The sequence below is a fragment of the Microcaecilia unicolor genome, chromosome 2, assembly GCF_901765095.1.
Source record: "Microcaecilia unicolor chromosome 2, aMicUni1.1, whole genome shotgun sequence".
NCBI lineage: Eukaryota > Metazoa > Chordata > Amphibia > Gymnophiona > Siphonopidae > Microcaecilia > Microcaecilia unicolor.
The window spans coordinates 476,967,391-476,992,128 of NC_044032.1; the positions used below are offsets into that span (position 1 = coordinate 476,967,391).

The 24,738-nt window shown below is 42.7% G+C and overlaps 1 protein-coding gene across 1 annotated transcript in view; it reads right to left on the bottom strand.

Moving 5' to 3' along the window:
* Positions 1 to 365: 365 nt before the first annotated feature.
* Positions 366 to 24,738, bottom strand: part of RMND5A (required for meiotic nuclear division 5 homolog A) — a 32,096-nt gene continuing 7,723 nt past the window's right edge. The window contains exons 2-9 of the mRNA XM_030191045.1: positions 23,040 to 23,182; positions 21,161 to 21,295; positions 20,442 to 20,542; positions 18,044 to 18,210; positions 7,378 to 7,543; positions 7,155 to 7,257; positions 4,967 to 5,121; positions 366 to 1,524 (exon numbers count right to left, since the gene is read on the bottom strand). Of these exons, the coding sequence (XP_030046905.1) occupies positions 1,461 to 1,524; positions 4,967 to 5,121; positions 7,155 to 7,257; positions 7,378 to 7,543; positions 18,044 to 18,210; positions 20,442 to 20,542; positions 21,161 to 21,295; positions 23,040 to 23,182 (1,034 nt within the window). The 3' untranslated portion in view covers positions 366 to 1,460. The remainder of the gene's footprint in view (positions 1,525 to 4,966; positions 5,122 to 7,154; positions 7,258 to 7,377; positions 7,544 to 18,043; positions 18,211 to 20,441; positions 20,543 to 21,160; positions 21,296 to 23,039; positions 23,183 to 24,738) is intronic.

A 24,738-nucleotide genomic window follows, 5' to 3' on the forward strand; every position in this document is an offset into this window, starting at 1 on the left:
GGCAGAGGCCACGCCCCCTAGACATAAGCGAGTACATAGGTAGGAATTGGCCTCTTACAAAAACATATATATAACCACCTACAGAACCTGGCTGAAAATTGGAATAGGAAACTTGTTTTGACTTGTTAACAGGTAAAAGACTTCAGGCTATAATCATATATCAATTGCTCAATACCTACTGAGAAGTCTATACATTAACAAATCTTTCTTGAAAATACCAGTATAGAAGATATGCATAAAAATGTAATTCAAATTTGAGAGCTCTCATTTCATCATAGCTATATACACTAAGCAGGACATAGTTGAACTGCATGCAACAGAGGGTGGGATTACCCATTCATTTTCCATAATACACTCCACTGTACTCAATGTGGTTCTCCGTTTTATTTCACGGTACAGAAATATATTTTTACATTTCATTCTAATCGTCTTGTGGTCAATGCACCTTACAATGCAATAAATAAACACATCCACACCAAGGGGATGGAGATTGTGACAGCAAACCTAGCAGAAAGTCCAACAAGATAAAAGCTTTTAAAAACAAGTCATATGGACTGCAATATCATAAAAAGGTCAACATAAAATAAAATGTATATAGTTTCAGAAAAATGCACCACCTTTTCATTCTATGAGACTCAGATGCAACCAGGTGACTATCCAGGACAAACTTTAATTATGTTTTACATTATACCAGATACTTATTTTTGGTTCATCTATACATATATACAGCATTTTCCATTAAACTATACATCCAAATGCAATTGATAGCTTAATTCTGAATACATAGTTCAAACACCTGTGTCACACATAAGAACACATCTCATGAACAATACAGCTCTAGTACAGGACTCTGCAACCAAAAATAGAAAAAAAGGATCTACTCCTTCCGTAAGAGTTTACACCACTCTAAATTTAAGAAATCTTGCAGAATTAATAGGAATTTACATTTGAGTTCTGTGTAAAAGCTGAAAAAGTATGTGTCCATAAGGGGAAAAATTTTGCATATGCCTCAGCCTTCTGTCTTTCAGGAAAAACTCACTAAAGCAGTAATTCTGTACCTTATTCTCTCCTTAACTATGGTTTACTGTATAATTACACATACAGTTTAAGAAACAAAACCACACATTCTTTGATGACAGCTACTATGACAATAGTAGTAGAAATATTTAACTGATGTGTGAGATTTGGAGATGTTGCACTACAAAAACTTGCATGAAATGACAGTTGCTGGTGTATTTTACTTGATCAGCTATGGAGGAGACCAAGCCCGGAGTAAAACCCTGTGGTGGTAAATGTTGCATTTCCATTCTGTAAATTTACAACGTTGTTACAAGCTGGCAAAGTTTTGAGCATTTGTACTACACGCAGGAATTTTGCAATCTTCTGTAGTACATGGAACACTCAACTCTTCAAAGACACATTGGCAAACTCCATGTCACTTATGCGGAAAGACTGCAGCTTCAGAAAAATATTTGTTTAGCATCACCTGGACCCTGTTCCATTGGACAATACGGACATTTTAATCTAGAAGGGACAAAAACTACATATTACACAGTTTTCAGCTGGCAGAGTTACAAAAAAGGAATAAACTGATCTATATGCTACTTGCTTTCCCAAAAGACATTCAACATATAAGAGGAAAACAAGAACCCTGTTATAACTAAAATGAAACTTAGGAATTCAAATACAAAAAAAAAGTCAAGAAATATGTAAGATGATAATGCAAAATCTGGCAAGTACTATTTCTTTTAAGATTTTAAATTAAGTCTCTGCCATTTACCAACAGGTGTACAGCGCTGCGTAACCCTAGTGGCGCTCTAGAAATATTAAGTAGTAGTAGTAGTTAAAACTTGCTCAGCATGCAGAAATGTAATCTTAGCTGAATTAGATTTCGGGACCATACCACAGAAGTCGCTCCACACTGAAGCATCCACTATTACTCTTATAGTGGTTTGTGACATAACTGCTGGAGTTCTAGCACTACTACTCCCATTACAAATTGACTTTACATCATTTTCATGCCCAGTTAATGATTGAAAGTTGTTCAGACATGACAACTTAGGTAAAGAAAAGCTAACTGCAATGCACTTGGAGAATTAAAATATTCTTGTTTAAAGTGCACTTGGGGAATTGCAGCAGCACATGAGGCAATATAGGACTAATTTTAAATTAAACAAGTTCTCAGGAGCAGGGAAATTAAGCAGTGAAAGGTACAGATTTAGACTAAGACCTCCACTATACTTACCTTGGTATCTTTATACCTTCCTGCCATACAGTTCAGTATACCATGCTCACATTAATGCCTCACACTTTTATGGAAAAATGAATTCTTACCATTAGTCTCCAATAGATCAATCCAGAGATTTGTGGGTTATGTCCCTCTACCAGCGGGTGGAGATAGAGAGAACTTCAGAGGTTTGCTGTAATGTGGTCATGTGCAACCAAGCATAACCTCAGTATGGTCGATACCAAAGCAGTGAAAGAAACAAATCCAAACGAGACACACACTCTCCTGCCTCAATTAGGTACCTCAACCGCCAAAGCGGAAGTAATAACTATCATTCGATTGTTTCCCTTCTCCTTACTTCTCTTTTTTTTTTTTTTTTTAAACAAACCAAAGGAACCTGTTCAGGACTAAGAACAAAACAGCCAACAATACAAATAAAAAGGGTGAGCCTCTGGATTGATCTGTTGGGACTAATGGAAAGAAAATTATCATTTTTCCTTCCACAGCATCCCACAGATCAATCCAGAGACTTGTGGGATGTACCAAAGTAGGCCTCAAGTACACGGGATAGAGCCAACCCAGAAGAGAGAATCGATGCACCAAACACCGTGTCCTGACAGGCTGCCACGTCCAATCTATAATGCTTACAAGAAAGGTATGCACCAAAGTCCATGTGGCAGCTCTACAAATATCCTCCAGCAACACCAAACAATTCAGTGTGAGAAGTTGCTTGTGCACTCGTGGAATGCGCCCGAATCTGCAAGGGAGAAGACCTCCCCATGACTATATAAGCCGAAACAATCGCCTCCCACAGCCTGCGGGCCACAGTAGCTTTTGAGGTCATGTCACCTTTCTTGAGTTCGGCAAAAAGGACAAAAAGATGGTCGGAACGACATAAATCATTGGTAGCTTCTAGGTAACGAATAAGGATGCACCAGACATCCAGGCAACATAGCACCCTAAAAATCGACAGGATAGTCACCCCAGCGAAAGGCTGGTAGCATCAAAGACCAATTCAAACGAAAGCACGACACCATCTTGGTCAAAAAGGAAGGTACCATCCGAATGCAGACTCACGCCTCCGTAAACCGGGGAAAGGGATCCCTGAATGACCAGGCCTGCAGTTCTGATACTCAACTAACTAAAGTGATAGCCACAAGGAAGACCGTCTTCAAGGCGAGATCCTTAAATGATAACGATCCAAAAGCTGAAGGAGTCCGTTGCATTACCTGCAAAGCAAGGTTCTAAGTCAAATTCAGGACAACCGGCAAACATGGCGGACGTAGATGTTCACCTGTCCCCTGGAGAAAATGAAACATCCGGGTACGTTGTGAGCAAGGAGCCGTGAAGATGGCCCCAAAAACAGGCCAAGGCTGAACCTTCAAAGAGCTCAAGAAAAGACAATGAAACCATCCTGCAGAAAGGCCAGGATAACTGTCGCCAAGGCCAAAGCTGCCGAGACTCCCGAGGAGCACAAGATTTAAATGTGCGCCAGACTAACATACGCCGTGGAGGTAGAGCACTTCCTTGCCTGCAGCATGGTAGAAGTGACCACATTCGCCCTTTCAAGGATCAGGCCATAAGACCAAAGGGGGAGGTATCCTCCATCGTGATAGGTCCATGACTTAGAAGACCGCACGAGGCAGACAAGCGCAGGGGGACAAATAGACAATCCACCAGGAGCAGCATTTTGCAGCATCAGATGGCACCAAAATAAAGAGCGCTGAGCTTCCTAGTCACAATACACAGCCCCCTCTCCCTCCCGAACTCCCAGTGCTGCACAGCATTCCTCCATCTGGGATTTTTTTTGTTTTTTTTAAACTCCCGAGCAGAGCTTACCTCATCTGTCTGTTTTTTTTTTAACAGGATATGGAACAGCTGGAGCCAGACAAACCAAGGCACAAAGCCCAGGGATAACGGAGGGATCGTTGGAGGGAGGGACTTGGCACCACCAGATGTACCCCAATATCCCAATACAGAGAACTTCAACCCCAATCCAGACTCAACTAGGCCCAGGGTACGGGCTAGGAGCCAGATCAATCCAGAGTTGCATGGCTATGACCCTCCACCTGCTAGACAGAGTACTGGGGTTAAGCTGGCTGCACATGACCACATATAGCAAACCTCTGAATTTCTCTCTATCTGCACCTGCTGATAGAGGGACATAATCCACAAGTCTCTGAATTGATCTGTGGGATGCTATGGAAACTTCTATCCCTAACTCCTTTAAATAATTTGTGGTGACCATGGTGGTGGGACAACATTCACTTAACTACACACATCTGCACAATGTCAAAAATCCTTTCATCTAACGGAAAGATGGCTTAAAAGGAAGGTTACCAACACACTACAGCTGTCTGAGCTGATCTTACGCCAACTACTGAACTCAGGGGGCTTTCAATTACAAAAAGCAAACATGTCTGCAGAAAAATGTGCAAGGCATCCGAGTAAGGCTGCATAAAAGTGACAACCCCCAGCTCAAAATTTACTAGAACACCCACTGTTATATGCAACTGTTTGGATGCCAACTTGCAAAAATAATTTGAATTACTTTATTAAATGAAACCTGAGAACACTCATTTGAGTCTACACTATTTGGAAGCCATTGTATTTGTCTCAAAAGTTTCTGCTGAGAGCTGCCTTACAAGTCTAGCACAGGACCCTGCTCTTCAATAACAAACTACCAACAACTTTATTGAACTGTGGCTCTCACTAGATGGTTTCAGAAGTGGTACTTACTTGCTACCATTAAACATTTTATTCAGTGCATCTCTGGAGATAATGTGCCCACAAACAAGTTTCATAGGTGGATTATTGTCTGTCGTTTGTTGCCGAAGAATGGGGCAGGCAAATATCGAGTGATACCAACACTTTTTACCAAGGTCCACTTCAATCTGCAAAAAAGCATACTGAATTCAACCAGCAGGTTAATCACAGAGTTTAATCCTTACTCTAACACTTATGTACCAAAGGTGCTTTAATACACAGCATGAGTTCCAAACTACTGGCCCTCAGATTTATAGGTTAGAAAGAAAAAGTTCAACAGTAGTTCTCACAGAACACAGATGTGGGTCTATAAGAGTTTTGGGGGTTTTTTTTAAACACTTGGGGTCCAAATATCAAAGGCATAGCAAAATGGCAAATTTTATTATAGTCTGTGTCTTGTCTGAAAGCAGTTAATTGTGGCATATCTGCATCCTGTTCATTTCCTTTCTATGAATCTTGCTACATCAACCTGGAAATGTAGTTTTACACCATCCTTCCAGCAGATGGAGGCAGAGGGCCATAATTTTGGTTGCCACTGTAGTAAAAGAACAATGCATCTCAAGCACCTGCCACTATATAGGAACAGAATGGGTGAATTCTAAAATGAAACCCAAAACTATGAAGTATGAACCAAGAGAAACTATAAACATGTAACCCCCTTCAAAACATTGCACCAGGAAAAAGGGGAAGAAGCTAGAGAATGGAGGACAATTACTCAATCTCCATCCTGAGAACTCTATATTTTTCCAGGAAGGTTCTAATTGGTCTAGCAGGATTCAAGGAAGAGAAACAAGAATAATTTCTCCTTATCCTGCTAGGCCAATCCAGACATTTTCAAGAATCCAAGCCCTTTCTGAGTGAGAGGATGACCAGACTGCTGAAACCACCTGCCCAAATATACCGTTGGTTAGAAAACCCAATCTACAACTTAAAGAAATGTCGTCACCAAATGGCTGTCTTGCATGCATCCTCTGGAGATGCTGCATTGACTACCTAGAAGGAAGTGTATGCTCTCTAATGTGCTCAAACCATTCAGATCTTAAAGTCTGCTTGTCCCTGTGAGTTCCACTGTGTAAGACAAGCATTCTGTTTCCTACACGAATTAGCACCCAACAAAATATCTGAGAAAGTCCAGATGGATCACTATACTTTGAAAATATCTGGGCTCAGTTTATCCCTTTGTCAGGGGCTGATACAACAGTTTTGATGGAACAACAGAATGTAGTTCTATGAAACTATGTTAAACATGCCAACTATGTTTCTATGCTCCAAAGCTGTGCCCCTAAGAAACCCCTTTATTTATTTACTGCATATTGTTGAGAAAAATGAAAGCAGACCATAAGACCTATCCAGTCTGCCCATCCATGCCATCTACTACCCTTTCCTATTATACACATCTAGTTAGCAAGTTCAACCATGCATACTGTCATGAAATGCCTAGCCACCCGCCTGGGGCTACCCCGCAGCCACTTAGAGGGTCTATCCCCAGCACAGCTCAGGTCCGCCTGCACCTGCTGCTTGTGCTCTAAACTAGCACCCTCCTCCCACCGACTGGGTCCCAACCACCTCTGGTTGGGTCTCCCGCTCTCAAATTATCTTAAGTGGTTCCTAGCTTACTGGGGCCACATTCCCAGTGGTCCCATAGTTTCTAGAACGCACCCACAGATCCAACATACAAACTACCAGGATTCTCAGTCTAGACAAGCAGAGGAAAAACTAAAAACGTTAGGACAATGAACAGAGAAGGTGCAACCAGCAAACAAATACAGGTAACTGAAATCGGATTACTTATAAAACTAACTAAACATTTGTTTACTATCTAAATACACCTGGGGAGTTCAGGACATATAGCTTCTCACAGGTTATCAAATATAACTGTTCACAGGGCCTCAGCAAAATGATCTTCTCTCTTTTCTCCCTAGCTAAGACTGGGGCAAAAGCCAGTATATCCTAGATGAATTTGAGCTCTTGGGCCAATCAGAGCCCAGAACAAGTTTTCAAAAGTATACTGTATCTTACTTCCTATTTGCGCCATTCTAAGGTCATTCCTCGGTAACAGCTCTAAAGTAAAGAAACACCTCCTGCTGGCCAATAGGAGAAATAGATTTCAACAATTAATTTTAAAGGCTTAAAAACCCACTGTTTTGTCACACATACTTACTGGTAATTCGTCTTTCTGGTTCCAAACTCCAGTGCACTGTCTTTGTTCAATCACTGCTTTGATGTTAATGAGAGCTGGAAGAGCTACACACCCCGCTGAAAAACTGAAGAGATAATTTTAGCACTAAAAGGTTTTGATAAACTGCTAGATTAATGTGAATCTAGAATAAAAAAAAGGGGGAGGGGGGAACCATGGAGGAGAAAAGGTTAGAGAAAACTTTTACCTAACACTGAGAGGTGATTCAACGGAAAGACCCAGGAGAGCACAAGCATCTCTAGTAAAAATGTCACAGATGTCTGCCCACTGGTTTGCATCAAGCAGATGAACATAAGGAGAATTCTCTATACCTTGTCGAAGATAAACTAGGCTTCCCATCAAAACCTGGATATCTGTATAAACACAACATACAACAGTGACATTATATAGCACTCTAAGCGCCTAATTAAATCAATTCAGGTTTCTGATCATGTCCTGGCTTTTAAAGCAGCTGGATAAATCTAGGCTTTACATGCAGCAAATATACACTAAATTTTCTGCAACATTCTAACCCATGGAGATATTTGTCATGGATACTAAATGGAAAACCTTACCTGATCAGAGCCACAGCCTATATTTTGTTTACAAAACTTACACTGCCTTCCTCATTAAGTTAATGAAATTAAGGTCTTGAGATTCTAACCATAGATACTTTACATGGTGGTGTTTCACACTGGACTAGACCAGAGCTTATCAATCTTTGTGACCATGAAGCCACAAAGCACATGATTTCCACAGTGATGAGCAGCAATGAGGTACTTATGGAGGGTCCACCCAGGTTCAAACACACAAATGCGAACCCCCATTTAGGGTCCCAACTCACAGTATGGGAAGCTCAGGAATAAACAAGTAACCTAACAGAAAAATAAATTCATACCAGAAATAAAATCCCTAAGGTAAGCACATGTTTCCTTTCCACAGATATCCCATCTTACGGGTTTAGATGTTTTGGTACATCTTGATAACACCTAATAAGCCAGAGCTAAATCCTCTATATAGGGCTCAAATGATCCCCACTTCAAATATCATCCCTTTCCAGCCACACACATTTCTACACAAAGCTTTATTCCTGGATGGTTAAGCACATAAAACTCTTAATGCACTAATGTTCTGTGCGCACACAGTGAAGAGCTTCCTGAACATTTATTTACAAATATTACAATGCTAAGAGGTAGCAGCGGTTGATACCAGGATCATTGTTCTGACACAGCTATAGTGAAACGTGGCCATGTTGACGCAGGTCCTGATATTTTCTACAAGTGGAGTATAATGGAGATTTGAATAAGTTATTTGAATTAAAGTTTCACGTATCTAAGAGTGATGAGAAGAGTTCTTAGTGCTGGGATGTTGAAAATAAATACATTTATATCCCACATTATCCCAAACAAGTTTGGGTTCAATCTGGCTTATATCAAACTTTTAAACCAAATTACAATAAGAGAACTATAACAAAAATACAACACAATAATAGGTAAAAACATCCAAGCAGTAAAATGACTCATTCTGAAATAAATTAACTAAAGAGTATCAAATCACCAACAGTGGTGAGGAATTCACTAAATAAGAATTACTGACAATGGTCCAAATGTGTAAACTAGTACTTCAAACTAACATTTATAAAATGACCTGGAAGCGGGAATGAGTAAGTTGATTAAATTTGCAGATGACAAAACTATTCAAAGTTGTTAAATCACAGACAGACTGAGAAACTGCAGGAGGAACCTTAGGAAATTGGAAGACTGGGCATCCAAATGGCTAATGAAACTTAATGTAGACAAGTGCAAACTGATGCACGTTGGGAAGAAAAAGCCAAATCACAGCTACCTGATGCTAGGTTTCACATTAGGCGTTAGCCACCCAAGAATAAGATTTAGGTGTCATCATGGACAGGACATTGAAATCTTCTGCTCAGTGTGCTGCAGCAGCCATAAAGCAAAGTACGTTGGAACTAAGAAAGGAGTATTTTTTAAAAATGTGTCAAACATACAAACTAAAGTTCTAGATGGATTACAATAGAAAATAAGAGACTATTATAAGGCCTCTGTATTGCTCCATGGTGCAACCTCACCTTGCGTATTTGCCTGTAATTCTGGTCGCCATATCTAAAGGTAAAATTAGGTCTTGCTTGATAATTAATTTTTCCTTTAGTCTCGGCAGATGAATCCAGTAACTGGTGGGTTGTATCTGCCTACCAGCAGGATACAACCAGCAGAGAACATTGAAGAGAAAGCAGTGACCCTGGACATCCAACTCCTTATCACTTCTGTATAGGTCACATCCCCAAAGCAGAGGATAAGGATAAAACATACAAACAAAAACCCTCCTCAACAATGCGGCAACAGCCGAACACACAAACATGGAAATTCAAGGAAAACATGACTCAGAAGAACCGAATGACTCCTAACTGAAATATCTGCAATACGCTGTCTTCTGTCTCTATTCTTTTTCCTTTTTACCATCTTGGACATCACACATCCGAAATCTATGAAAAACGCACAGCCACAGCAATAAAGGGCAGGGATCCTGGATTCATCTGCTGCGACTAAAGGAAAGAAAATTATCAGGCAAGGCACAATTTTACCTTCCTTAGCCTCAGCAGCAGATGAATCCAGGAACTAGTGGGATGTATCAAAGCAATCCCTTAAATAGGGTGGGAAGCCACCACTCCCCGAGAGAGCACCGCTGCCCCAAAATGAGCATCTCCCCAAACTACTACATCAAACCTGTGGTATTTAACAATGGAATGCCGAGAAGCCCAAGTAGTTGCTCAACAAATGTCGTCCAAGGAAAGTACGCCCGTTTCTGCTCAGGAAGTAGCCTGCGCTCGAGTCGAATGAGCACGCAAAGCATCAGAAGGAACCGTACCCTTCACCAGGTAAGCCGAAAAAATGGATTCCTTAAGCCACCGAGATTGGAAACAGCATAAACTGTCTCCCTGCTCTCCAGCAAACACAACTGAGGAAGGGGAGGGGGTACAGAAGCAAATCCCCTCTTTATCAAGTAAGCCTGATGTAAGAGCAGGAGAAATCTATGCCCGCCATGCCAGCGTCAGAAGAATCAAGAAGCGAACCAGAAAGGCGGGAAGGTTCAGCAGAGGAAAAAGGTGCAGACTCCACAATTGCTTCAGGTGCGGCAACAACAAAGTGCAACACCCTCCAACGCGCAGGAAAACTCCTCCACTGGCTCAATAATCTCCTCAATGTAGGCGGCCGCATAGGAGCACCAAGCTACGCAGGTACCTGCTGCGGAACAGCAAGAGACGCAGAGAGACCATTGTTTGACAATTTCCACAGTCATAGAGCAGTCCGCCCCGCCATAGCAAAACGCTCACACTCACTCAGAATAAAAGCAAAGATTTACTCACTGGGGCAGTAACGGAGTCTCTGAAGGCGGCAGTAGCTCTCAGAGGGAGCCCGAATGGCACTCCTGCTTCCCACCTGCTAGAGATATACTGAAATAAGGAGCTGGAAATCCAGGGTCACTGCTCTCTCTCTTCAGTGTTCTCTATCTCCACCAACTGTTTTCCAAGCAAGAAGAGCATAAACAAGTGGAACTGTGATATTCACATCCAGACAGAGAAACCTGGGGGAACAAACACCACCACCACCCCAAACACACAGAAAGATTCCAAGGGAGGGTTCCTGGATTGATCTGTTGCAGGAAAGAAAATTATCCGGTTAAGAACTCATTTTTCCTTCCTTAGCATGGCAACAGATCAATCAAGGACAAGCGGAATGTACAAAAGCAGTCCTCATGTAGGGTGAGCCCCAGAAACTCCGCAAGAAGGGCCGAAGCCCCAAAGGAAGCGTCCCGCTGAGCCACCACATCCAGGAGGTAGTGTCACAGACCAAGTGGTAGACTTGCAAATCTCAACCAATGGAACCACCTGAGACTCCACAAAGGAGGTAGCCATCCCCCAAAAGTAATGAGCCCAAACATCAGAGGCTGCTTCCCAGCAGACTTATACCAAAGAAATTGCCTCCGTTATCCAACATGAAACTGTGGCCTTGGAAGCCTATGGCCAGAGAAGAGCAAGAACAAATGATCCAAAACCCGAAAATCATTAGTGACCTCCAGGTAATGCAACAGTGCACGTCGAACGTCCAGAAGTCAGAGGCAGGGAAAAAAAAAACACCCATAATCCTCCCAGGGAAAGGAAGGAAGAAGCACCGTCTGATTCAGGTGAAAAAAAACCTCCTTAGATAGAAAGGAGGGAATGATACAGATGGAAGCCCCTCCCTCTGTAAACACCAAAAAGGATCCAGACACGAGAGAGCCTGAATCTCAGACACCCATCTGGCCGCAGCAATGGCCACCAAAAAGACTGTCTTGAGTGGAGCCACCTGAAGACCTCTCAGGACCAAATTAAGATCCCATCGAGGATAGATGGACCAAAACGGAGGCTGCAACCAATTAATGCCCTGTAAGAACCTGACCATGTCCAGATGAGCCACCAGTGATAAATTGCTCACATGCCACCTGTAACAAGCTAAGGTCACCACTTGAACCTTCAACGAGTTCAAGGCCAGGCCCTTCTTGAAACCCTCCTGAAGAATGGCTAAGATCTGAGAAAGAGGCCAGAAAGTGAGAGAGAGACCACTCCCCGGCACCAGACCTCAAAAAACCTCCATACACTAGCATAGGCTGAGGTGGACTGCTTCCTCACCTGCAAAAGTGTGGTGATCACCTCTTCTAGATAGCCCATTCTTCTCACGTGTAATCGCTCAATAGTCAGGTCGTAAGACCAAAGATGCAATGAGTTGTCAGAACGGGCCCTCGATGAAGATCCTCCTCCACGGGAAGAGGAAGGGACTCATCCACCAGCATGCGAACCAGAACCGCATACCTCTGCCTGGACCACTCCACAATACCAGGAACACCCGGCCCAGATAGAGCGCCACCCTCTGCAGTACCATAAGCCAAGGGGGAAAACACGTAGAAGAGAGAATCAGCCACCGTTGAAGCACAGTATCCACCCCCGAAGCACAGTATCCACCCCCAGAGATCCGGGTCCCGCCAGCAGCTGAACGCGGAAGCTTGGTGATGCTCTTCCAATCCATAAGATCCAGGGTAGGACGCCACCACCTGGAGGTTATGAGAGCAAATGCACAACTGGAAAGCCCCCACTCTGCCAGATCCAGGGTGTGCCGGCTGAGAAAATCCATCTGAGTATTCAGGGACCTCGCAATGTGCGCTGATGAGATCTCCAGGAGTGTTTTGTGTGTCCAGAAGAGAAGTTGGAGTGGAGGAGTGGCCTAGTGGTTAGGGTGGTGGATTTTGGTCCTGAGGAACTGAGTTCGATTCCCGGCACAGGCAGCTCCTTGTAACTCTGGTTCCACTATCCAGGGGTTGGGGCCTGCTCCAGCGAGAGCAGGGCGTTGTGCCTTCCTACCAGCAGGGAATGTTATCTATTTTTCTGAGTGAATTAAGAGAGAAGAGAGGATTCTAACTGCCTATTTGTCCTGACAGGAACAGAGTGTGTGACAGCAACGTATACATTTTTGTGCTGAAGGAAGGGAACAGACCCCCGAAAATGCTGAGAAAAGGCAGACAGAATAAGCCACATTTATACACTAGAATAATCAGTACCCCTACTCAGCTGCTGGCTCTAGGCCGCACAGCATGTGCCATCAGCATGCCCTATCCCATGGCAGACACACACTGAACTACTTCACTGCCCCAGCCTACCTTGGCCTGGGTCTCCAACATCTCTGCTGTCCCTGGCCCTCTGGGTGCACCTAGAGGGAAATTCCCTACCGAGTACATTCCAATAGCATTAGCCCCTGACAAAGGGTGTTAAGCTAGCTAGGCCAATTGAATTATTAGTTTTATCATTATTATGTGGTATACGTGCTACCAAAGGGAGCACTTTTGGAAAGCCTAGGAGCTGCAGGAAGAGCCCATGGGGAATACACCTAAACAGGGTGAACAGGCAAGTAAGATGTGGGGGGGGACAGGGATCCACACTCCTCAGTAAATGCCCTGCAAGACTGGGTCAAAGCTGCACACAATGGTACTAAGAGTGACTGGGGACTGTGGAGCCACACTGAGCTCAACCAGGTAGGGTCCCGAGACTAACTTGAGAGTGGCCGTTAGGCTTGACCACACTGTGTAGCCATGGCCAGCAGAGCGGGGAGCTAGGCCAGGGACAGGTCAAGACCACCCCAATGTCCCATCCTGCACATCCTTTAAGGTCATTCCACCCTCCACCGGCAGGGCTTTTTTTTTTTTTTTTAATGTGCTTGCAGCCACCAAAGAATCAGCTTAAGGCACTGTAAGCTTCCTCGTCCTGAGCAATAGAAGAAAGGCGAGTCATAGCCCAGTCCACCCTGAGACTGGGCATCTGGGGTGATCCATCAAGTTGAAATGAGCATATGCATATCCTCACGTACAGGAATACTTTAGGTGGCTTCCAGTGTGCCAGCTATCCCAGGAGTAGAGACCGAAGTGTTTTGATAGAAACATTCAGAGCTTCCAAAGCATTAGCCATAAATCTTCCTTAGGGGGAAAAAAATATATAAGAACAGCCTCCTCAGCAGCGAGAATCTTACCGGTCTCAACTCCCACAGAAGAACAGAAGGTAGTGAAGCTGCTGCCCAGCCCGATTCACACTGAGGGAAGATGGAGAAGTTAAAGAATCTGCCTCAGAGACAGGTTCAAAATATCTTCCTTCACCCACAGAATCCAATTGCAGAGCCTGAGTAGCTTGCAAGGACCCAGAAACCTTCAACTGCTGCCAAAAGAGATAGGTTGCATATGCTTAGGAGACCTTTGCAGAATATAGGCTTGATGCACTGAAAGAACAAACGCTGGTGGGGGGGGAAGCACCAAAGGCTTAGGAATAGCAATACAGTCAAACATTACTAGCACATGTATATAGTCCAGAAATATGCCCAGCTTGAAAAGGGAGCATTGTTCCCGCAGCTGTGGGAGCCAATCATGCTAATTTAAAATGGCAACGGGACCCTGAAAAAACATGTTACCCGAGGACACGATTGAACAACATGGGAAAACAACAGTCTGTCCACTGCTGTTCCGCTGAAATGCCCTCAGAACGCCAATGTTTCCCCAACACTGCTCTCTGCTTAGCATAGCAAGAGCAGCGCCAACAAGGCTCTACAGCCATCGCAAGGAAGGAAAAAGTGAAACAAGCACGCGTGAAAGTGAAAAACGTAAAGGAACACTCACCAAATTAATAGTAACAAGTTCCGACTCACCACTCTGACCCAGGGTATACTAGTGGCAACCCCATCCAACATCCAAGTAGCCACATAAGTAGGCAAAAACTACTGTAATTTTTTTTTTTTTTTTTACTCTTGTGGAGGAAGGAAAAAGTAGCTGGATAGGGGTGGGGTGGAGGCAGGTACCTAGCACCACCAGGTGTACCCCCCTAAAGCTGGCACTGCTTAGCCTACACACACCCCAAGCTCTACTGAACTGGGAAACCCGTAACAGGAGCCACAACATAGATGAAACCAGGAGCTTGCAACAGACTAACCAAGGAGCATGCAGTCCTAGAAGACAGCGTTCAGTGCTCTCTCTCTATCTCCATCTGTTGGTAGAAGGTCACAAGTAACAATTCTCTGGATTCACAGCTGCAGATGCTAAGAAAAGACCCAACATCTCCACCTCCAACTTGGTTGAGTCTGGAAAAAGTTTTAATTGCCCCTAAAGGTTTTAGGGACCTGGTTGGTGTGAAGCTGTGACCAAAAACCTGAATACCCTAAGCTATACAAAAAGCCCTAGTTAAATTAGATGGTTCTCCACATTGTACTACGATGGGATAGCTTGAAAGCTCCATTATGAATAACCCAAAATTTCAAATTGGTGGTTTCTCCCTGTATTGGTGGAATGGTAGAAATGGTTAAACTCAGGTATCATGGACCATTGGACGTGGCAAGGTGGCTTACTGTTTTCCTACAACTCTTTAAAATAGGGCTGCATTATGATTAAAATAGTAAGACGGGGCATAGCCAGCACTCAATGGGGGAAGGGCCACAGGAACTGACAAGGCGGGGGGGCACACATTTCCTCTCTCCCCCCCCCCCCCCCCACATTAGATATTATACCTTTGTTAGTGAGGATGCCAAAGAAATCCACTTGTCAAAGCAGCTCCCTTCCTCCTTGTGCTACCTCAGGAGTGGGGTGCAACCAGCTGCCGATGCAGGCACTCCCTGAGCATGCTCATTTCATGCAATAACTGAGCATGCTTGGGCAGTGCAAGCATTGAGGGGGCCTGAGCCCAAATAGGGGGGCCCAGGTCTCCAAAGTCCCTCCCCTCTCCTGTGAGTATGTCACTGAATAAAGGCCCAATATCTTCTTCTCTCGCATCTCCAGGCCCAACTCTCTACCCCAGCTCCATTATCTCTCTCTCTTCCCTCTCCCAACAACCCACCCCACCCCCAAGTCTAACACCTCTCTCCTTTCTTCCTTCCGTCCACCCCAGGTCCATAATCTCTCCATCTTCCTGCCTCCCTGTGATCCCAACATCTCTCTCTTCTCCTTCCACCCATCCTTCTCTCCCTACTTCCCCCCCCCCCCCCTTACCCTCATCCCGTCCTGCATCTCTCTCCCCTTTTGGCCCTGACCACGGATCTCCCTCCCCCCTCCACTGCCACCACTCAAGGTTCTCTCTCAATTCCCTCCCTCTCGCAGAAAATGTTGAAAGAAGCTAGTACTGATCAATGGCTCTGCGAGGGTCAGGGGCAGTATCTGTACTCGAATGAAAGGTGAGATGCCTTCAGGGTTTGAAAGTGGTAAGTTATGAGAAGCAAAGGATAGTAATATCAAAAGATGCAGGTTTTCATGGGACCAGAAGCATGAGGGTGTCATAACACTACAGGATGCAGGCACGGGTGGGAAAAGTCTCAAATGTACAGATTCTTCTGGGAAAAAGGATGGAAATCTCAAAGATACGGCCACTTTGGTACCTGTCTGAAGCATACAGTTTTTGCTCAATAAAGTTACAGGAAACTAGAGATTTGATGAGGCAAGGATGAGCAAGGGGGAAGAAAGGCTGTCAGTGGTATGAGGGTACCATAATAAAAGGTGTCAGCTGGAAAGTCACTCAGGATAGATCTGCCGACATAGACACCTAGGAATGGCTATTAGAAGCAGGGAGTGGAAATTCTGTTGTCAAACCAGCCACCCAGTATCTCTCCCTCCCCTCCTGGACAGACGGCGGCTCTCTCACCTCCTCTTCCCTTCCTCCCCACCCAGTTTACCTTTCCACTTTCAGCAAGTCTTCATCCTGCAGCACCAGCTACAGTTGTATTGAAAGGCTGCCTGCAGTCTGCACCAGGCCTTTCCTTCTGACCCAACTTCCTCTTTCAGAAGGGAGCAGGATGGGTCAGAGGGAAAGGCCCAGTGCAGACCACAGGCAGCCTTTCAATATGGTTGCCACTGGCGCGGCAGGGCAAAGACTTACTGAAAGTGAAAAAGGTAAACCGGGTGGGAAAGGAAGGGAAGAGCCACTGGCAGTCCAAAAAGGGAGGGAGAGAGACAAACAACTGTAATTACATTTTTTTAATTGCAGGTAGTAGTTAACGTGTTAATCGTGATTAACATGCAGTCATAAAAATATGGTCTTCTGATATCTGAGGAATGTTGCTGGTTGCAGTTAAATCACAGCATTAGGGGGGCTAAATATACGAAGCTTGCATCCAGTACTGAACTGTGATATACAGTTTAGCGCAATCTAAAGGAGGACATTTAGCCTCTACATTTTACAAGGCAAAATTTCCTTTGGTGGAGAGGGCTTCAAGAGTTAGGGGGGGGGGGGGGAATAGTGGCCTGCAGGAAAATCAGATTAGAATAGGTTTTTTTTTCTCACTCAAACCAAACATATTGGCTAGCCTACCGCAAACCTTGCCCATAGAATCCCTGGACCCCTAGACTTCAGGAGACAGACATGTTGACCATAAACAAAACAGATACGCTCCAACATATACTGTTTGAGAGCAGTAAAGTGTACCTCATCAAGGAGGATGTGTGGGAAATGGTGTCAATTATTCCAGGGAAGAATGGAGATTTTTCCAGCAATAGTAGTCAATCTGCAATATCATACAAGGAGAGGAAGATGGCAAAAATGCCTTTGACATGATAGCCATCACAAAGAGTGATGAACTGGGAAAATGGACTTTCAACAATGCTGGTGAAACTCAGTTTATAGATACAAAAAGACTGCTTTGGGCTGTAGAATATGAACTGTATTAAGAATCAGCAACTGGTCAGGGAATACCTAGTTAGAATTTTAAAAATATAGCAAAATTTAAAAAAATGGATTGAATATGGTCAAGTACTAATCACTGGTTCTATCCTCTCTGGAATTGTTGGGTTGATGGCACTTATTTGTATTTGGCTAAAATGTTTAATAAAAAAAAAGGAGGGGGCGGGGAGAACCAGACTGACTTGCCAGCAGAAGTAATTGTAATCAAACTCTGAAAATTCAAGTGGGAGTGTAAAGTGACATGACAACGCAAACAGGTGGTAAAATAAATGAAGACAGCTACACAAACAAGGCACAGGGGACACAAATGGTGAAACAAAAGTCAAACGCACTATACTAACCAAGGTCACATTTTAGGAGATACCCAACAGCAATATTTAAGTGAACCATTAAATTGATATTAAGATAATTTCCATAGCTTAGAAAATCTGAACCCTGTATTGCTCACATCAACTAAGCAGGGAGCTTGTCTAACCAATGTGCATCGGTATATTATTACAGCAAGTCATAGCATAAAAGCTCGCTATTGTTAAAACCATATTTAAAAGATATTTTATCATCAAAGCCACAAGCAAGCACTAGCAATTTGTTTTGACCTGGTAGCATGCATGTGATCCAGACTCACCTTTTTGATGATTTATAGCAAAAGGTTGAAAGTTTTTGGCATATTGCAATGCCTCCCTCTGGTTTGTTGTTCCTCCCATCAATAAGCTTATAAAATACAATCTGTGTAATTTAAACTCCAAAGAACTATTCTGAGCCATTAGCATCTCTCGATTTGATACTGCCCATCTAAGGAGAATGAAATAAAATTACATCACTCAACCACTGCAAAGCAAAATGTGAACCTCATGAAAAAATGTTACAAAAATTATGTGGTTAGCTTAATAAGGCCTATGAATTTTTATCTTCCAGTTTCAGTAATTCCAGTTCTATGACTTTTAAAACTAGAATGCTGTTATAAATTAAATTTGCTTTAATCCTTTGATTTTCCCCTTGGTATTACTGCTCCTTATGCAAGCTCCTGGTGAATGGAATGACAGTAGGTATTTGTATACTATACCCACCAATTCAGACCTACGCAAAAAGATTAGAATGAAAAACAAGTATAAAAATGTGACATCTCCATGCAAGGATATACAAGTCTACATCTGGGAATAGGTCATTTTAAGGACATGACCAATTCAGAACCCCAAATTGATTGACTGCACATTTTGTCCTTTAGATTGCAAGCTCCTTTGAGCAGGGACTGTCCTTCTTTGTGAAATTGTACAGCGCTGCGTAACCCTAGTAGCGCTTTAGAAATGTTAAGTAGTAGTAACCTGCTACTTAATTTCCTATATAATAATTTGCTCCTCTGTCTGGCTGCCTGGGTTCTTAACACAGTTTCCATTGGTCCGCCCTGGGGATGACGTCACTGTAGGAATATGTGAAAGACAAGTGCTGCATGCATTAACTGTCAACAATTCTATGAGCTATGATGTCATTGGATATAGTGTAATGTCTTGTGGGTGTGTCTGAGTCACTCTAGTTGCTCTGAGAGTGAGTCAGTCTGTGTCAGCATAAGATGGTGTTAGCAATCTCTCTTCAAGCTGTATGATAACCAACTGATAGAATTTTTGTATTCAGTAGTTTTACCATGTCTACTGCAAGTATGATGTAAATAGTTATCTGAAGAAACTGTAAGTAAACATCATTTTGTTTGGAAGTTAAAGAAGAGAGAGTAATTGAATCTTTTATTCAAGAGTCTGTGTGAAAGAGAGAGAGAGAGAAACAAAAAAAATGGGAGTTAACACTTCTAAAGCTCTGCTGCGTATGGGCTAAATCTGCTGAAGTAAAAAAGTCTATTTTTCATTTCTCCCTATCAGTCACAGGGCGGACCAATGGGAAATGAGAGGGAAGGGAACCCAGCAGCAGCCACCGGACGTGAGTAAACAATCCCCCCTCCCCCCCCCCCCCCCCCCCAGTTCCATGACCCCCTACCTCCCTCCCTCCACTTCCAGCCGTTCGAGTTCCACGGGCCCGCTCCAGTCCGACGGCCCCACTCCCGTCCGAGTTCCACGCCCCCCTCCTCCAATTTCTGCCACCCAGTGCCTCCCTCCCTCTCTGTGGCCTCCGAGTGCAAGGAAGACGTGTGCGGGTGCCCCAGCCCTTCGTAAGTGCCACCTGTTTAAACGTTTTACCTCCTGCTCCGCCAGCAACAGTGAAGTCCAGCACGCACGGACGCCGCTTCAGTGATAAATGCACTACTAAAAAGTACCCACAATGGCAACATCTCCACTGAAAGTTTTGAGGCATTTCTTACAAAAGTAAAGCTGTGACTGTGTGTGTAAAGTTAGAAGTAGCACCAACTTAAGCAAGTTCATTCAAAGAACTTTAAAAATGACTGGTATAAGCAGCCTTTGCTAAGGCTACCCTACAAAGCAACACCTTACTGGGAATGAATCAGTATTAAAAATGGCTACTTAAAGACCCTGGCCCCTACAAAATAAAATTCACTGTTGCAAGACAGACAAGAAGAAACATGCCTGGCTGGATTAGGTCTCAAATAAGGAGAGGGAGCATCACTCGATAAACTAACATTCCCTATGCAGATAAAACCTGTAATCTCACAATGTGAGAACTATTGACCCAATACTTTTGTAAAATTGGCAGTTTCACCCTTACTGTGCATGAAAAGAACAGGATATAATGGTTTTCATTAATGTTGCACTTGTACTTTCCCTACGTTAAGTTTTGCTTTGGAGAACACAGGACCACAGTGCTGCCAATCAAGGAGTAGTCAATCAAGCAATGATTGGTGTAATAAAGGGTTGGACTACAACCACAGCAAGATCACACTGTTAAGCGTCTTCAATGACTCAACTTAACTAAGACAGAAAGAAGGTTGCATTTCCTGCCAGCCTTGAGACATTCTCTCATGGAATTTGTTGAGGCCATGCTTTTTTCACAATGCTTCAAAGTAAAACATGAATCTTCTTTAAAGAAATCCCAGCAAAAACCAGAAGAAACTTGGTACTCACTCTAGTGCAGGTCGTAGAACTCTGAATTTTAAAGCTTCTAATATTCGGTTTAATTCCACAAACGGTTCTTTTTGGCTTGGATCTATTGAAAGACCAGCTTCCTGAAAAACAGAAAAAGAAATCCAATACTTCACAACCTTTTGAGAGAAGGCTGGATTCAATACCCTTGTTAGCAACTTTACATCAAGTATAAAGCCACTTCATAGCCAGCACTAAAAATGTCACTTTAAAACAGTGCAGAGCTTAGCTTCTTTGGTAAGGCGTAATTTCAGATGCACTCTTAGCTTTAACACATTCTAACTTCTATGCCAACCTTTCCCTGCGGGGGAAAAAAAAACAAATTTACTGCTAATTGGACACATTTATTCACACATAAGGGCCAAATGTACGAACTTCAAGAGAAGCTTCCAAGGTTGTTCCAACTAGGTACCACTAGGTGATGCCCTAAGGGTACTGCTTGGCTCAATCCCAAATGGAACTCAAACAGTGAGATCCCTAAGTCTCCAAAGCAAAGCAGCAGTCAACAACTTAAATCTGGAATAGAATTTTACACTCTACTGAGCTATCCCTAACTCATTAACCCCTTCAGCACCTCCATGGGCTACATTATGTGGTTGAGATTGTGCAGCACCATCATTTGTGTTGTGCTGGAATCTAAACTAATCATACTCTACCCCGCCCCACACACACAAAAAATAAAAATCATTAATTCCAGTTACCTGACAAAGCTCCTCAGCCACATCTAGCATCCCTTGTCGAAAGAAATGCTCCACCATAACTTCATTGAGAGTTCTCTGGCTGTCGGCTTGCCAGCACCCATCTATTCCCACACTGCTTATGTCAGCATCAAAATTCTGTATGGTATAAATCCACACCAAGTTAAAACCACAAGCCACAAGGTTTATGATTCACTGTTCAAACTGTTTTATTTCAAATTATATTCACTGTATTTAGATTGCTTGTCTCATAAAACAGACCCTCTTACTTCCAAGAGATTCTAAATACCCACCTACTTCAGGCACAGGCAGCTCCTTGTGACTCTGGGCAAGTCACTTAACCCTCCATTGCCCCTGGTACAAAATAAGTACCTGAATATATGTAAACCGCTTTGAATTTAGTTGCAAAAACCTCAGAAAGGCGGTATATCAAGTCCCATTTCCCTTTACAGACACCCCAGGTCCCACACAATACCTCACTTCCAAAATGAAAAACCCAAGCCCAAGAGCATAATATTCAGCAACCTGGTCCACTAGAAAGGAAATCTCCCCGATAATCTTAGACCTGTCATTCATGGCATACTAAATTTAAGAATAGTGTGGTTGTTAGTTTTAAAGTGGACTAACATGGCTCTTCAGCTTGGAGAAAAGACAGCTGAGGGGAGATATGATAGAGGTCTATAAAGTAATGAGTGGTGTGGAAAGGGTAGACATGAAGAGTCTGTTTACTCTTTTCAAAAATACTAGGACTAGGAGGCATTCAATAAAGATACAAAGTAGTAAATTTAAAACAAATCGGAGAACTGGATACCAAGAGATGTCTCAGCTCAGTTTTCAGTTCTCTATCTCCACCTGCTGGTTCACGGAAAACTATCCCACGAGTTCTACAATAGTAGGAAGAAACGTAATAGAATAACATTTTCCTGGCTACCTACCACTCACATCCCTGAAATAGCCGTAGAGATTCACTGAAAGATTTCCTCTGATTTGTTCCCACACCTCAAATCAGTTCCAAATATTCTCTCCAGTTAATTATAAGTACTGACTATGCAGCTAGCCCAATGTTGCTCAGCCAATCAAATAGCTCCCGAATAAAAATATGCTCTTCACATATCGTTAGTATAACTCCATATCATATACATATCCTTAAACAATACACCACCACCTAGAATTTGATCTTCCCTTAGCAGGGGAACACAGGAATATCAAACAGAAGAGCGAGCAATGGTCTTCAGGATACAGCAAATCATACAAAAGCAACAATAAAGCCACCCCAGGCTTTGTAATTACTTAAGGTGTTTCTAGGCTTGTGTGGCTTTTCCACCAGTTTTTCAAACAACTAAAAAGTTGCGTTTAGCTATGATGCTGTCAGCCAAGCCTGACTATTACTACACCTTAAGAGTCTATTTCCCCAATTTCAGCCTGAACTGAAAACTTGCATTAGGAATTATAGTTACCATGTGGAAGATTTTTTTTAAAACTGAATAAAATGTTTGACAAAGGAAGACAAAAGAAAACAAAAGATCATAGATATCCAAGATACTAACAGAAAATGTGGGGCAAAGCCAATACAATACTTAAATTTAACAAAATCCAAGTTTACAATTGATTCTGACATCTTAGTCAATATAAACACATTAAGAAAAAATATTTATTGCTAAGAAAGCAAGCCTTAGAAAGATTTAAGGCACCAACACTACAGAACCACAAAATTACCTGCACCACCATTAGCCTCTGAGGCAAAAATGGCTTCCTAGAATGAAACCAGCCAAACGCTTATATTAATTTTTTTAAAGAGTTCAGCACTAGCAAATGCAGCTATTTCCTAGTCAGAAAACAATTGTGCCCCAAGTGTAAAAAGCTAAAAGAAAACAAAACATACCTTATCAATTGCTTTTCCCACACGAGAAACACTGCTGTGAATGTCTTTATGATCAGAAGCCAATTTTTGAACTGTGTCTTTTATTCTTTTACAGCATTGTGTCAAAACAATTGAAAGTGTGCCGGACAATTCACTCTCTTGGTCTAAAGAGGAAAAAAGGAACATGAATTAATCAGCATTTTAAGTGTATAAAACAAATGCCTTATCTTCCCCTTTTGGGGAGGAAACAAAAAGCAGGACTTCTCCCGAGAGCAATATTTTGTAATAGGGACAAGAATCCCACTTTTCCTTCCACATACATGATTTTGTTCTGTAATGTTTTCCCCCGACAGCTGGAGAAAATGAAATTATTGCGTAAAAAAATGATTTCAAGTTTAGGCAGCTAAATTACACTTTTCTCTACATTTGTCCAAACATGTGATCCAGGAAGTTAAACCACTACAGAGAACCAAAAGATGACTGAACCAAGTTATCAAAACCTATAAAGAACTCTGATATACACCTAGGCTACACAGATGTAAAGAGGACATCATTTTTTTTTTCATTAGGATTTTACATTATTTCTCTTTTCCAAATACAAGTTCAAGGAAGCGCTTAAGTTATTTCCTGCGTCAAACTGTTCCTCAGATAATTGAGAATGAAGTGACCCGCTCCAGTTCTCAGAGTAAGAGGTGCGCGATATGAACCCTGGCTTCCCTGATTCACGTTTTTATAAGCGCTAAACGACAACAGCTATCTATTGTAACTGATCATGAAGGGCAAGATCAGTCTGCTTCTGTAGCACTTCTTTTTCATAGCTACAGATTCCCACCTAATCTCAAAAATGCCAATCTGCTTGAAACACTTCCCTAGGCTATAGTTTAAGCCCACCAGTATGTCCTTTTTTTTTTAAAGCTCAGCCAAGCCTGAAACAGTGAACAGATTGCAAGAGATCATTCTCCAGGGGAAAATACTGATTCATAGTAACATAGTAGATGACGGCAGAAAAAGAACCGCATGGTCCATCCAGTCTGCCCAACAAGATAAACTTATATGTGCTACTTTTTGTGTATACCTTACCTTGATTTGTATCTGCCATTTTCAGGGCACAGACCGTAGAAGTCTTGCCCAGCACTAGCCCTGCCTCCCCCACCGGCTCTGCCACCCAATCTCGGCTAACCTTCTGAGGATCCATTCCTTCTGAACAGGATTCCTGTATCTAGAACTTATAGGACTCCTGTGAGTGGAGGAGTAGCCTCATAGTTAGTGCAGTGGGCTGGGAACCTGAGGAACTGAGTTCAATTCCCACTGTAGCACCTTGTGACACTGGGTAAGTCACTTAACCCTCCATCGCCTCAGGTACAAAACTTAAGATTGTTAGCTACATCGTGCACAGAAAGGAGGTATCAATTGGATCAAAGGCCATCAGGATCAGAAACTGCAAAATGAAACCATTACTACATCTGCAAGCTGAAGTTCATATCTAACATATCTCTAAATTTCTGATATTCTACTGAATTTCCCTCTGCATTAAAACTTCCAAATAATTTTACAGGAGTGAAATACAGCCGTTTGTGTCTCTAGCGAACAGAAGTGCCTTGTTAGATATTAGATACCGGACTTTTAAAAACTATTTTACCTTGTTTCAAGATTTAAAAAGCACAAAGGAAAAATTATGCCTTACCTGATAATTTCCTTTCCTTTAAACACAGCAGATGAA